The 15,545-nt window shown below is 39.4% G+C and overlaps 2 protein-coding genes across 24 annotated transcripts in view; one reads left to right on the top strand and one right to left on the bottom strand.

Annotated features, from left to right (window-relative positions):
* The window catches only part of ccdc73 (coiled-coil domain containing 73), a 22,536-nt gene extending 13,890 nt beyond the window's left edge, over nt 1-8,646 (bottom strand). For 18 of the 22 annotated variants that reach the window (XR_002275274.1, XR_002275275.1, XR_002275276.1 and 15 more), the window contains exons 1-8: nt 8,622-8,646; nt 5,491-5,579; nt 4,938-5,078; nt 2,938-3,009; nt 2,726-2,797; nt 2,609-2,644; nt 2,342-2,416; nt 613-651 (exon numbers count right to left, since the gene is read on the bottom strand). Coding sequence is in view for 19 of the 22 variants with exons in the window: in XM_020604348.1 (XP_020460004.1) it covers nt 613-651; nt 2,342-2,416; nt 2,609-2,644; nt 2,726-2,797; nt 2,938-3,009; nt 4,938-5,078; nt 5,491-5,579; nt 8,622-8,631 (534 nt within the window). In the remaining 3 variants the exon portion in view is untranslated. Of the gene's footprint in view, nt 1-612; nt 652-2,341; nt 2,417-2,608; nt 2,645-2,725; nt 2,798-2,937; nt 3,010-4,937; nt 5,079-5,490; nt 5,580-7,247; nt 7,294-8,621 lie in introns of those variants that run through there. The other 4 variants (XM_020604350.1, XM_020604351.1, XM_020604354.1 and 1 more) reach the window with 4 other exon arrangements.
* The window catches only part of LOC109962540 (DEP domain-containing protein 7-like), an 11,723-nt gene continuing 4,317 nt past the window's right edge, over nt 8,140-15,545 (top strand). Inside the window, exons 1-10 of one of the 2 annotated variants that reach the window (XM_020604370.1) lie at nt 8,140-8,368; nt 8,747-8,932; nt 9,089-9,230; nt 9,315-9,410; nt 10,010-10,200; nt 10,691-10,892; nt 11,903-12,054; nt 12,254-12,415; nt 12,600-12,742; nt 12,965-13,090. In XM_020604370.1, the coding sequence (XP_020460026.1) occupies nt 8,302-8,368; nt 8,747-8,932; nt 9,089-9,230; nt 9,315-9,410; nt 10,010-10,200; nt 10,691-10,892; nt 11,903-12,054; nt 12,254-12,415; nt 12,600-12,742; nt 12,965-13,090 (1,467 nt within the window). In that variant the 5' untranslated portion in view covers nt 8,140-8,301. Of the gene's footprint in view, nt 8,369-8,746; nt 8,933-9,088; nt 9,231-9,314; nt 9,411-10,009; nt 10,201-10,690; nt 10,893-11,902; nt 12,055-12,223; nt 12,416-12,599; nt 12,743-12,964; nt 13,091-15,545 lie in introns of both variants that reach the window. The other variant, XM_020604369.1, reaches the window with a different exon arrangement.

Raw genomic sequence — 15,545 nt, 5'->3', positions numbered from 1 at the left:
AAAAAAAAAATACTGTTCCATGTAAGTTGCTCAGTTTAAAGGCAGTCACAAAAAAAGAAGAGACCAAAGGCAGTGGCACAATTTGTCCAAAAGAGAATACTACAGTGGAAACAGCTGTTAAGCCACTGAGAGGGTCATGGTGTAACACAGCTCATGCCTGTCTTTTAGTGGGATGAACGAATCAACTCAGCTCATGCCTCAGAGCACTTTATCGCTCTTCAAAATGCCATTATAGTTTGATTGTCTGTATCAAGCTTATCAGATTTTTCCTCTCTCTTGCTTTGCCCACTCATTCACTTCACTCTCATTCACACTCCCTCCTATCCCTCTCTCCAGTGCACCAACTTTCTTCGACTCCCGCTCACTTTGCTGAGCACTGTTATATGAAGAAGGTTAAACCGAGCGAAGCTCAGTTATAAAATATTTTAATAGAGATATTTTCTCTGCTGTGCTGGCAGTTCAAAGTGTCACACACTCCCTGTCCGTTACTCCTGATGAGCTCTTCCCAACGTACCCATCCCTCCTTAGCACCAGTCCCTCATCCTCTTTAATTTTTCTCACTCCCACCAATCCTCTGTCAACAGTTTGTATAAGTGGAAAATTCTTCCTTACCAGATCGTTTGATTTCTTCTCCAAGTTGAACTTCAGCAACTGAAAAACAGCAAATCAGTAAAAGAAGAGCAGAGCGAGTTATTGTGTGTCAATCCAAAAAAGCGTCTCTGCTCATTTTCTCTGGCTCCAAAAACTGAAAATGGTGTGGCAGTCATCACTGACAGTATTTTCTGCACTGTAGTCCAAAATACCACATATTGATAGCTCACTTACAAAGAGCTGGAATGGAATGGAACCTGGAGAGAGACTGATTTGTCTGGTGTTATTTTCAAGGACAAGAATGAGCCTTGAATCACAAATATTACATCAAGATCAGTTCTCAGGGAAAAAAGAAAATCTATTGACGATCATCATGCAATATGACTGAAAACCCCAATATATATTTGTATTGATCTGTTGATTAGATCTTTTGATTAGTTAATCATTTTGTTTATTAAATTAGTACAAATCATCCATCCATGTATCAAAAAACCAGAGGTGCCATCTTCAAAGCCTTTTGCTCAAACAACCCAAAGATATTCAGTTTTCAGTGATATAAAACTAACTCCTCAACAACAATGAAATCATCACATCTTCACATTGGAGAAACTGAAATGAGTAATAAAACTTATTGCTATAAAATCAGTTTGTGCACATTGAAACCTTTTAGCTTCTATAAAGCCTTTATGGTTACTGTATATTTTGTCTTAGTTTTAGCTGTGCTTAAACCTTAACATTACAGGCTTCCCCTGGTGTTATCAGATTTTGGACCATTTATTACACAGCCAGCACCACTATTGATGGGATCTTCACTGTGGGGTCCAGAACCCCAGGACATCAGATAACTCCTAAGGGGTTGCAAACTAGTTTATTAATGATTGGGAAAGATTCAAATAATTTAGCCTTTTTTAAGATTTTGTCAGTCTTTTCAGGATTTGTTTAGGGTCAGCTTACAAGGACAACACCTTATCTGAGACCAGAAGACAATGCAGCATCTTGTTAATTTTAGAGGGCAGTATCTTGTTGTCCTTCCAAATATATAGCTTTATATTTTATATATATTTTGATGTATGGAAAATAAAAAGGATCACTACCTACATATAACATATTATATTATTAGAGATGTTCATCAACCTGGTCATTTATTGAGATTAAAATAACTGCAATGATAAATTATTTAGACCTAATTATGGATTATTGAACCATACTGTTCCAGTGAAGCTCAAATTTGTAATTTAGCAGATCATCAAGGTACAGCAATTAAATCACTTCATTCCCACCTGCCACTGATGTGAAAATGTGGTAAATTAAAGAAATCCACCAGAGCGTGTCACAAGAATGAATACAAGTGGGCTTGACTTTAGTCAAATACCACAGCCAGTGTCGCCCAGATAGAATATCAAAAGCAGTCTCTATTATCTCTGTAACAAGGCTTGGGTGTTAAAGAGCAGTGGACCATGGGGGTGGCCGTATATCACATCTGTGGTGTCAAGGCTGAAGATGAACATCCCAAGAGCCAGACTGGGTCATGCTAGGCACCGACATTCTACACTCGTCACTCTGGTTGGGCATGAACTTATGAATCTCTTTGAACAGTTTAATGGTAAAATAATTTCTTTCCTGATTTTAATGGAAAAATGAGAGAAAGAAAGGAAAAACAAAAGAAAGATGATGGGATGAGTGGGAATGCTGGTGTGTGTGAGAGACAGAGACATGAAGACAAGAGACTGTATGTTGTGCATGTTAGTACCTGTAATGACTTCAGCTCTTCTTTTAAGCTGTTAATCTCCTTATCTTTTAACTCAGCACTGACCTGGTACTTCCCCTAAAATGTTATATCATTATTATTGTGAATGTCAAAAAAATAACAAATGCCAAAGCACAGCAAAAAAGAATCCACACCAAGGGCCAAGACTAACTGTGTTGAGTGACTTGTCCTTGCTATTCCACTACAAACGTTAACTTAATCAAATGCATCTAGTTGATGTTGATGTTTTTGGGTCTAAGCTTTCCGTACCTTCTCCTCCTCAGTGTTTCTGACTTTGGCCTGAAACTTGAGAACAGAAAAGAAATTGATCAGAAGGTTTTAATATATTGTTTAAGATCCTGTTTAGATGAAAATGTAAAAACATACCTGCTTCTTAACATTAGCAAGTGACTCTGTGTGCTGGTTTGCCACTGTCTCAAGCTGCTGTTGTAGGGATTCCTGTCACACAGGATAACAGCTGATGATTAATGAAGTTTCAATTATCAACATATACTACTGGTTACATGAGAATGAGCACTTGTGTGAATGGCCACCTATTTAAGGAACAAAATATAGATAATAAAGATGATGATGTAAACCTTCTCCCACTCCAGCTCCTGCTTCTCCAGCACCAGTTTACTCAGTTGATCCTCGAAGCGTGCCTCTGCATCCTGGACCATGGAAAGACATCATTTACACAAAGCTGACACTTAAATCTAGCCAAGACCAATATTGTCTGAAGATAAAAGTAACGTTTGAGGAGGCAATGACTGGTACAGTGTGATCTTAGCATGCATGGTGCAGACTGAAGCACTACTGTTTCCTCTACTCAGTGGGCAAATAACTCTTTTGGCCAAAATGCAAACTGTTTCAAGTTTCCTTGGTTCATTCCTCCATATCTTTTGTAAAAGCGTCCAGAGAAGGGGAACATTAGAAGGGAGGTGATATTTGTGGAAAGCCACCCCTATCCTCCTTCTTCCCCTGAGAAGGCAGGTAAAAGTCATTTGCTCTGTATATCCACCGGCCTTTTTATGAGCATGTGGGAGCTGGTCAACTCACTGAGTTTATTTTGTAAGTTCTTATTAAACTATGCTAGCAGAGTGGCACTCCACTTAAAAAAACACAGTGCACACCAGATAAATCTGTTGTTTTCCATTGAGGAATAATTACTGTGTGCAAGTATATTTAGACACTAGAAAGCTTTATTAAGCTAGGTAATCCACGTAAATCAAAAAAGGCAACTGAAAATTAACCATATATAGTTTAGATTTTGCTACACAATATATAATTTTACTTCTTATATATTTAAATCATGTGTTTGTCATGGCCTGTCCTCTCTATACAGTTTTATTGCTGTTCTGAATTAATGCCTTTTATGAGTCATTACAAGAGACAAAAAAATAAGCATCTGAGCATAAAAATGTGATCCTTTGTTTAATAGTTTAGTTGCAAGAAGTTAGACGGAGCATTAATCCCAAAGTGTCCATCACGTTACTGTGATAAGTCACAATCTAAACGTCATTTACATCTCACTTATAATAACAGATATTTATTTCACACTGGGTTTCATATGTAATCATTCCCCTTAAACAACATCTTTTCCAACATGTAATGAAGTATACCAATATATCACATCCTTACCAACTCAAGCAGAGGGCTATACTGTATTACAAAAAAGAAAAAACATTGGAATTTGACCTGCTCAGGAACGTCCGGGATCATCATGACATCCTTTTGCTTCTTAACCTCTCCACCCAGTGAACAACACAACTACAAAGCGCTACTCTGATAAGAGCAGCGCCTGAGGAGGATCAGACTGATATACCTTCTTATGTTTGTTTCCCAGTTAACATGACTATAACAATAAAAACTAAATGGCAGTAAACATCCAACATCCCATTTTTGCTCCCCTAACCTTTAAGCACACTCAGGATGTGTTGTAAGGTTGAAAAGACTTGCTGGAGGGTACAAACCATTATTTAGTTTTTGTTATTTTTACAAACAAATACACTTCCTACTTACTGGTCATGTGCCAAAAGGTTTGTGTGACCCTTATTTTGAGGCAGTGTGTAGCAATTTTGTCATTTCTTTCAGAGATACTTTCTGTATAGCTGGTTTTCAGTAGTTACAAATATGAGTAGATATTATTTCTTCAAATTGGTGGACAAAACAAATCCTAAGGGTCTTTAGATGACTCATCAGATGTGAATGAAGATATTACATTTAGTACATTATATAGTACATTTATTCACAAGTTCTTCTAAACGTAGCTTTTGTAAATTACTGGTCAATGTGATCACCTTAGGCCTCTAGTGGAAATACTGCATGCCATCAGTGATGAGGGGCCACACATACATGTCATAAGGGATTACAAGCAACCAGTGTTTGGGACTCTTTTAGACTGTGACATCGTGGATAAAAAAGACAAACACCTGCTATCACATTATGTGCAGACATGAGAAACCATTATGTAGATGATGGTGCTGAGCCTTCACAATAATACTACTTGAAATTTTAACCAAAAGAAAAACATTTTTTCAATACTGCAGCAATATAAATAGCCACACAGTGAGAAACTCTGCTACAATTGTTACTATACCCTTCGGATATGCAGCTCCTCTATAGCCTCAAGCAGATGGGTTTTAAATTCCAACAACTGTAATAAGATGGTGCCTCCACTTTCTGTTTGACACTGAGTACTAGACAGAGACAGCTCCTGCTCCAATGCAGGTCCTCCTACCTGAAAAATTAAAATTAGTGCTCCTAATTTAGCTACTTAAATACTTTAGAAGAAATACATCACTTTGGCAAAACATGAAAAACTTTGGTTATATGTCAAGACTGTAGCAGAAAGACAAAGCATGTTTAAAGTAATTCCTTCATCCACACAATAAGATAAGGAGAATAGCCAAACTTTAACTAAAGGCAAGCAGTTAAACAACATAGATATGTGATATATCACACAGTGGCAATATGAATAACTATTGTAGGTATCCCGCAATTTCAGGGAAACATACAGAAAATATGGATACAAAAATTAGATGGCAATAATAGCCAGTAATAGCTTATTTCATCTTATATTGAAATGAATAAACAAATCAGTTGATTAATGTTATTTGCCTTGTCTGCTACTGTCAGAAGTTGTAACTTACAGTGGTGCGGGTGGAGAGTGGCCCAGAGTCGGAACTGAAATCCATTGGGTTGCTTCTGGCCAGCCCAAGATCCCACTGAGTTTCTGCTGCTTGTTAATCAAGAAAAAACACTATGTTGAAAACGCTTAATAGAATAGGATGTTTAATGAGCAGTAACATTCTGATTTTCCACTTATAAGCTTATAATTACTTCCTCATTTGCAATTTTTACTGCTAAATGATTTTATTAGAAATAATAGGCTAGCACATTCGAGTCTCACAGTGTTTCTCAATCACTGCAATCTAATCTAATGGCTTTGAAATGACCATTAGGGTTTTTTCTTTCTTTGTATTACACCACAGTGCAATGAGAAGATAAGACCTTGATAAGCTATCTAGGTTAAAATGAACCAGCCCACTGGCACTAACAGGGGTCAGAGCAATAACACTGAATGGACAAATTGCATTGTCAATGCTTTTTAAATTATCTAGGTTATTTCATTTGACCTGTGGATGGTCCTCTGCTGCTGTCTCTGTCCCCTCAGCATAACCAAGAAACTGAGTGACACACGCACTGCATACACGCAAACACACACCTAATGGAAAATATGACTATTTAAGTGGGAGGTCTCCACTAGCCACTGATCTCTTAATAGAACAGACCTTTTTTCCCATTTAACCTATGCTGGTATCAATCATTTTGGAGAATTAAATGATCCCTGCTAGAATTGGCTACTATCATAAAATGACACTGTGACCCCAGGCTGAGGAGGGAGGAGATGTGCAAGCGTGTGTTAGTGTGTCAAAGCCATAGTGTTGGTGTGTCTTATGTGCACAGTGGGAATGTGTATGGAGCTGTGAATGAGGGAGTAAACCACAATGTCCTTACTTGCTTCTCTTGCGATTTATTTGAGCAGGTATTAACCAATGTCTCTAAGTCATGAAAAGACAAATTAAAATAACTGCCAACCATTGAATGGGAATGTTTGTATCAAACAACATGATGTCTATATTAACATCTGGTGAGCTATGTTTATAACTGTTCTGTAATGCACTACAGAAAGATTCACTAACGCACCTAGATTGTAATACTAATTACAGTGCAGCTAATAGCAATACAATTCAATTCTAGTGTAAAAGTGTACTACAGTAGGCTGTTTTTACATTTTGCCATGAGACACGGGTATAAATAATGACATTATACATAATATTTTGAAGTAGAATACTCATTCAAAATAATATGTAATAATACTCTAATACTTGATAATACTTTCTACTTCAATTTCCTTCTTGAAAGTAAGGAAGCCATTGTTAATATTAACACCTGTTCTTCTCCTACAGGGCAAATGCACAATGCACAGCATACTGACATTTAGAGTTTTGGTGGGGTTTTAAATAGCAACCTATGGTAAAATGACAAGCTCTTTATAAATGGTAACTTTCTCTTTCATGCGTTCTAAGTTTAAATATTAGTTATAAGCTGTATTATTCTAAGTCACAGACATCTGACTCTTTTATCAGTTTAAATTAGTCCCCAGTTTCTAAATATTGGCTACATAACATGCGGCAGCTTTAAACTGTCTTAATGCTAAGTGCCCATTAGCTCGCAATTTTAGCTAAAGATGCTAATTTCAGTTAGAATTCATTACATTCCACATAGGTCTGGTATAGTTTTATGTTTTCTCTTTGACTTAAATTAACCAATGAATGCATGAAATTAACGAAAAGTTAATGAGCCAGAACTGTAGCAAAATAAACAGCGTAGTTAGTTAAGTTACCTTAAAAGGGAATGTTAGTTAGCATAACCCTCCTACTTGGTACCATCAACTAAAATAAACAAATATGGAGTTCGTCCATTAATTTTAAGATATGCTGTTTTGAAAATGTTAATTTTGCTTAAAATACTTGTCAAATTAGTCTAGTAAAACAGGATTGTTGATACAATTTACAAGCAAGCAAATACAATACGGACCTCCAGCCAGCCGAGTTGGTGCCCTACAGCGCCCTCGTGCGCCCAGGCATATGAAGTCCTCTGAGCTCGTGCTCAGAAGAGGCGTTCAATTAATAGAAACGAAAACTTTTCATAAACAACAATTAGGGGATTAAACGTGGCAATGCCACAGAGACACTAATACAAGTGGCACCATAGTTTTGCATTATTAACATATAGTATTACAGAGGTAAAACTACACAAATTAACACATTTAAAGGATTCAAAATCTCGGCACCTTTCATAAAGGCAGTGCTCTTGGTGTTTATGGTTTTGTAGGCCTATCTAGTAACTATACAAATTAAAACATATATAGCCTACCTATAGAAAATCGTCTCTAACATAGATTTATTTTTTGTTGCATTAGAAATTACTATTATGATTTAAAGAAACAATACTAATTTATACAGGATTTTTACTTTGTCTTTTTATAATCATTTATTGATTGATGTCTGCTGCATCAACAATGCTGCCTCTCTGATAAAGGGAAAATTTATGGCAGCGCATTCAGAGCTGTTTATTTCAGATTAGTGACTATTGTTTAGTGTGTTACGGCGTCTGTAATGTTAAATCAACACAACACCGCCCAACATCCTGTAAAATCTGACCAGGAACCGATTACATTCCTGTCAAAGAGGAGTTTATTGTGACTTAACGGTTGGTGCCATCTAGCGATTACAATTTAAAATTGCACACATATTAAAGGTGACTACACCAAAAGTAAGAAGAAGAAGAAGGAGAAGGAAGGTGCTTCTCCTTGAACGGAGCTGTTGGCTACTTCTCTACCCTTTTTGTCAATTAAAGAACTGCTTCTCTGACAGTTTTCCAAATGATTGGTAGCTATGGCCTCAATAAAGGAAAGAGCTGCGGCGTTGAACCTCGCAGAGAAACTGTGTGTGCGTTCTCCGGGTAAGTTAATTACAGGCGACTTTCAACCAGGTGATGTCTGCAACTCCAGAAAGGCCTGTTAGTGCATCTGAAAAGTTTGCTTCATGCTCAGCATCAGTGATAATGTAAATGCACAAATATATTCCTGAAGGTTCTGGCACAGAAAATGAAAGTGCCCGGCCTTCGCTTAATGTAATAATTAGCCCCATATCACTTATACTGCTCAAAAACATCAGCTTTCCCGAGTCTTAACTAATGTCTCCACTGAACTTACACTTATACATTTTCCTCTCAATTTGTCTTATTTACTATTTATCTGTACTGAAACTCTGCAGTCGTTATCTGTAAAATATGATGATAGTTGTCCTCAGATCATGTTCCTCTGTGACTTTGTCTTAGCACATGGAGTGAGCAGTCATCCAGTGAAGTCTGCCTGCTTGTGGAGTGGCCTCATCTCTCACCTCAGGTCCTGTGTGACAGTGAAGCGTCGACGAGTCCACTTTAAGTCCCACAGTGACTGTTTCCTTGGCTCAGAAGCCGTTGATGTGTTGGAAGAACATATTAACCGTTTCAAAGGCTTACAGGGTGCGTTTGCTGGGGGACACTGGGTCATTTTCTCATATTTTACATCAAATAATTGGGTGGATATTTCATCTGAAGGTTCTTTATGCTCTGAACCATCTTGCCAGTATAAAAACATTCAACAAGATATTATTCAAACCTGTTTGATTTCAACTAAAGGTGCAAAGGTGTCACGAGACAAAGTAGTGTGGGTGTGCCAGGCTCTTTTGGACTGCAGTGTGTTTGAGGCAGTGGAAACCAAAGTTTTTGGGACGGAGAAGAAGCAGGATGTGTTTCAGGACAGCAAGAGTACTCTTTACAGGTGACAAGAGTTCTATCAGGCAGCCATATGGGCTGTAAATATGTTCATATAGTAACCTTTTTGCCTTTAAAATGTTACATACAGGTTTGTAAATGTGCACATGCCTTCGGTTGATGAGCTGGAGAGAATTATTCCTGTGAGTGGGATCCAAAATCTCTTCTGCAGTGCTCCTGCAGACAGGTATGGAGTACACATCATACTCCAAGTTACCAGTTTTTACATGTGCAATTCTTTCCAGCACACTGAGGTTCCCAAAATATTAGGATTGCCTGTCATCATAATGCTTTCAGCCTTACACAACAATACTAACCACCCTGCATAGTAACAATTGTACTCGGTATTAAAATGAAACATTATGAGCTTTAATACTTCAAGACAATCACTGTACACTGAACTGTTTTATGTGGACAGTTTGAAGGAGATGACTTAACATTTAATGATGGTGTCAATCTATTATGTGTCATTCAGCTTAATTAGAACAAGGATGGAAAACATAAAATCTGAATGTTTGTTTTTATTTTCGAGTGAATTAAATATCTGACCAGTCAATGTACATAATTTCAATTTTCAAAATTGTGTAAGTCATGTTCACTGACTTGCAGTGATTCAAGCAGAGATGTTTATAGAAGAGTTGCCTCTAAACAAGTGGTGTAAATCTCTACAAGATTTATTGACTCAAAGTATATATAATTATTTGGTCTAACCTGTACTGGAATTCTCAGAATGCTTCCCAGCATGTCACCAATAGGAGCTCTCCACTGTCTGTGTTTTGCTTCCAGGCAGGAAGAGCTGACATGTCCTGCTGGGTCACATGTCCAGTTGTCCACCCCTGTTAAGTTCACTCAGGCATCCACAAAAGCAAACCAGCTGGACACTCCTGTGAGTGCCAGCCTGCTGCTGGAGCCAGTGGTGGACAGACCGAGCCCAAGTCCCAGCAGAGCGCACACTGGTGCTGTTTTACCACAGTCATGTAAGTCAACAGTGTCATCACATGCTTTCATCAACTTGTGTGTTTACTCACCTTAAAGCACAGATGGAGATTTTGGGGGGCCCATATAGCTCATTAACGAAACAAACAATTTATAATTTTTTTCTACAGTTTAAACATTACATTTCACACAGTTACCAGGTCAAAAGGAATTAGCCTGTCCCAGCATGCAGTGGGCAAAAGGCAGAGAAGATCATTTCTAGTACCATTTCCTTTAAAAATGGAGCTGCGTTGATGGAAAATTCTCTTAACGCCTGAAGATTTCTTTGACTTGACTCGTGATGATCAGGTGTCCAACAAGTGAAGTTTTGGTGTAAACACTGAATTTAAACACCAACAGGTGGAGCAGAGAAAGAAGAGGAGGAAGCTTAATTTTTATTTTTTAAATCTTATGATTTTTCCCCCTAGATTAGGTTATACAACTGTACAAATGGGTTTTTTGTAATAGTTTTGTGTTGGCTCCACTCCGCAGTGGTAGATGAGGTGTGGCAGGAGCAGACGCTGCTCAGGCTGTTAAACCTGGTGGAACTCCCCCTCTTGGAAGGGGTGCTTCAGTGCTCCCAGACACCATCGTCTCCCACTTCATCACACCTGTTGGCTTACGGTAGCCCCGACCTGATCTACAGCAGCAACTATCTGGACAGACAGATCCTCAAGGCGTTCAGGGACACTCAGTATGTTTGGCTTTTTTATGCCCTTTTCTAGGTGGCTGCTGCTCACAGTGCCTGAATAAAGCCACCTGTGTTATAAGTTATTGAAATATTAAACGTATAGAAAAAATATACGTTACTGCCTGAAAAAGTGAAGGAGAGTATAAAGGAATATTAATTAAAGGTGCATTAAAGCTGCAGTATGGCCAGTGTTGCTACCTTTGGGCAGAGCTACGCAGGCTGGATGTTTGTCCAGCAGCTGATAGTTTTATATTATATTTATATAGTCAATCTTTTTATTTTATGCTCAGTAAATGATCATAAAATATGATCTGATCATCTAGGTCACACATATAGACAAACACAATGTGCTTAAGATAAAATGCAAACAGTTATCTTTGTTTTTATTGAGCAGCCATTAAACATTCACAGTAAAAAAGTAATCAAACCCATGGATTTAATAAGTGGTCAAAGCGCCTTTGGCAGCATTAACCCCAAACAGCTGCTTCCTGTAGTTGTGGCTCAGACCTGCACAATGGTCAGGAGGAATCTTGGACCACCCTCACAGAGCTGCTTCAGGTCAGACGTATTCTTAGGATGTCTGGTGTGAATGGCTCTCTGAGCTCATTCCAGGGCGTCTCTGCTGGATGGACAGCTGGACTATGACTGGAGCGCTCCAGTCCTCTGTGGTGTGCTGCGCCATGATTAGATTGTTATTTATTTATTTTGCCAAGTACGGTTCACATCAATAGGTGCTTTTTGCGAATAACAAACTCAAAGTATTTCTCCTGATCTAACCTACACTGTCAGCATTTCAATGATATATTCAATATGGACAAAAACAGTACAATGATTTTAATACATTGTGAACTCTGAAGGCCTCATTTTAAGACATATTTATACAGAAACGTGTTGTAACTTTAAAGGGTTCACTTACTTTTTCTCTTCACTGTATCTTTATCACTAACTTGACAAATATTTTTTTAATTTTAATCGGTAACATTTTTCTTTTTAAATTCCTTCTCATATCTCAGGGAAGATGAATGGCTGCATGCAGCTTTGGACTGCTTGGACTTCCTCCCTGATCAGCCAGTGGTGGAGCTGAGCAGGGAGCTACAGCACTGTTTCCCTCTAAATCGGGAGAGATGTGACCAAGTCCCAGCTGGCAGCAGTGTCCAAGATGTGGGCAAGTGATGGGTGTCAGAGTGGGGGCACATCAGTCATCATTTGCGCTTGTTTGTCATAATAAGATGTTATAGTATTTAGTATATATTTTTTAAGTTTAATACATGCATTTGACTGGATTCAACTTGTGTGCACAATAAAACGGTCCCTTTCTGTATTTCTGACCCTAGTGCAGCCTGTGATGTCTGTGTCCGTTCCAGGCCACAGCAGCGATGAGCAGCCTCATCACTCCCACAGTAGTTTGGCCCGGTGCAAGCGGCTGCTGTATGAAACTCTGGTCAAACACTACAGCCACACAGAGAGACCTTCACTGCTTCCCCAGTGCATGACTGACATCTACACAGCCATCATTGACCTCCTGGGTAAGAACTAGAACTGTGGCTCAGACACTGTAGTTTGTTAAAATAAAACTTATGTTTGTCACTTACTTAGATTCACATTGTCCAGGTGTAAGTGAACAGAGTTGTGCAGTCATTATTTTTCTCTTCTCAACCAATCTGACTTCAGTATATATTTGTGTCCCCATACACCTTCTTGCCTTCTCAGTGAATGCGAAGTTGGGCGCCGCTCTCGAGGCTCTACAGCTATGCCTGAAGCTGCTGCCACACAGCTGCAGAGAAGAGCTGCGCAGGCTGCTTACATTCATGTCTTTGGCAACAAATCCACAAGGGATAAAACTGGACAAGGAGGTGAGAGACACACATAACTTGTGACTAAATCTTACACTGAAAATGCGTAATTCCAGTGTCCAAAGATATCATTTCTAGACACTGCAAGTCACAAATGTGGTGCAGTATTCTGTTATAGAGGTGAGAGACAAAAGGGGGAGACTTGCTGCCACTGTTGTACTGTTTTATTTTATTTTATTTATTTTTTAGTAATTTGACATTGATGTGTTGATGGTGCTGTAGATGGAGAACAGACTGGCAGTGAAGAGGTGCTTCACCAAGGCAGTTGTCCACAGCAAGGTGCTTTCCAAAGACAAGGTGGACCTGATGGTGGTCTTCATGCTCAGCAATGTAAAAGAAATCTTCAAGGTAGGGAATGCTGTCAAAATATATTTTGCCTCCTCAGATCTTTGGCCTGACTTGTTAGATAATCCACAGGTTATTTTAAAGCCTTACTGGCTGTAGCCTTTTAGTATTGTTCTTCCATTCAGAGGCAGTTTTTTTTTTTTTTAAAGAACGGTCAGAATTGAAGCAGCAGAGACCACGATTTAGTCTGCACTGTGGATTAAGCTCCAGAAACCATCCATCCTACATTTCAACTTGCCTGTAGCTATCAACAGGAGCTGGTAATATAGAAATCACACTTGCAACCAGTTAAAATGGAGAAAAGTTGACTCAACACTGAGCATGGAGAAAAGAAAGAGGATGAATAATTGTCTGAGGATTTGAGAACCACAATAGTGGAAAATCCTGGATAATCTCAAGGCTATAAGTCCATCTCCAGAGATCTGGCTGTTCCTGTGTCCACATTGCAGATGTTCAAGACGTTTACAGCCCATGGCGCTGTAGCTAATCTCCTTGGTCATGGATGAAAGAGAAAAACAGGTGACAGATTGCAATGAAGGATTGTTCCAATAGTGATAAAGAACCTCAATCAACTTCCAAGCAAATTCAAGTTGACCGACACAGGGTACAACAGTGTTAGTTCGCACTATCTGTCGCCATCTGAATGACAAGGGGCACTATGGTAGGAAACCCTGGGGGACGCCACTGCTAACACCGAGACGCAAAAAAGACAGACTGGAGTTTGCCAAAACTTACCTGAGGAAGCCACAGTCCTGTTAGATTTTATCCAAGTTCTTTTATTGAAAGCATGAGAAATGAAGACAGGAGAGGACTGTATAAAATCAGAAGGTTGAACCTGGGCACAGGTAAAGTCTTACAGCACTGAGATCAGAGAGACAGAGCTCATGCAGGAAATCCGTTCTCTGAACCCTGAGTTACGTTTTCTTATTACATTTATCTTCTTGGGCTAGGCCCGCCCTGGACAGAGGTACAACATTTCACACTTTGTAATCCTATTGGCCATTTGGCGTGACCAGGTCAACCCCTGCCTGCATCTGCTTGCTGAAATGTGATCTAAACCGTGTGTGTGTGTGAGAGTGTGAGTGAGTGAGTGTGATTCTCAGACGGCCACTTGATCAATGAACACCGAACAATGGGTTGTCTGTGCTGCAGGCCCCTCTCTGTGTGTGATGCTATTGCAGGACCTAGTGAGTATGCTAAACGGGCCAGGTGGTCATGTCAGGTTGTAGGCCCCCTGTCTCTGCAGGATGCCCCATGACAAAGAAGGACTTGGAATATGCTAAGCGGGTCTAGGTGAAGGTGCAAAACAGGCCAACAGGTCTTTGTTAAAATGTAAAATAGGCTATCTGGTTACTTGAAGATACAGACATCCTGTCTCTACAGAATTTGCAGCATGCAGTTCCAAAGTTTCACTTAGTAGAATACAGCAGTCATCAATACAGTTTTAATATGTATAAGCAAGGAAAATAAAGGTATGGAAGGTAACTAAAAGAAAATGAAGAACTGAAAAGTAACTTAAAGGAAACTAAAGTTATGAAAAGTAACTAAAGCTTATAAAGTAACTAGAGCCTATAAGAACCAAATCTTACAATTCCCCCTTTGGCATGATTTTATCTGTAGGAGCTGTCATGTCTGTGCAGATTCTCAGTCATCCAGGTCATAGTAAACTGAAAAAATTTAGAAAGGCTTGTGGATACCCTAAGTGGGCCTTCACCAAAGCAAGGAAGAGGCCCAACACCAACAGGGAGAAACCAGAAACAAGAGGGGATAACACTGTCATCCCTTATGTGGCTGGTTTATCAGAGAAGTTAAAAAGGATATTTCACAACCACAATATCCCAGTTAACTTTAAACCAGGGAACACCCTGTGGCAGAGACTGGTCCACCTGAAGGACAAAACACCCAGACTTAAACAGAGTGATGTGGTGTATGCAATTAGGTGTAGTCAGGAGTGTAACGACTTGTACATTGGTGAAACTAAGCAGCTGCTTCACAAACACATGGCCCAACACAGGAGGGCCAACTCCAGTGGACCAGAGTCAGCAGTCCACCTCCACCTGAAGGACAAAGCACATTCTTTTGAGGACAGTGAAGTCCAGATCTCTCCAGAGAACATCGCTGGTTTGAGAGAGGTGTTAAGGAAACTTATTTTTGTAAAAATAGAACACCCCTCACTAAATAGGGGTGGTGGACTAAGACACAACTTGTCTTCCATCTACAATCCTGTTTTGAGATCTCTGCCCAAACATGCCCACCAGGACAATAGGCGTCGGTCGACAGGGGAGGATTCAAAGACAGGTAACGACTCTCACCGATACTGGGCTATAACGACTCAGTCGTTAAGGGACATTGTTGGCCTTTAAAGGACTGAAACACCACCGAGGGGGGTAAATATCTTCGGCTCAACACCAGTCAGTCAGAACTGATGAAGCCTCTTGGATGAGAGGTGAAACGTCTT

Source organism: Monopterus albus, unplaced genomic scaffold (assembly GCF_001952655.1).
Source record: "Monopterus albus unplaced genomic scaffold, M_albus_1.0 scaffold65.1, whole genome shotgun sequence".
Lineage (NCBI taxonomy): Eukaryota > Metazoa > Chordata > Actinopteri > Synbranchiformes > Synbranchidae > Monopterus > Monopterus albus.
The sequence above is the reverse complement of the archived record's forward strand: the minus strand, read 5'-3'. Positions and strand labels throughout refer to the sequence as shown.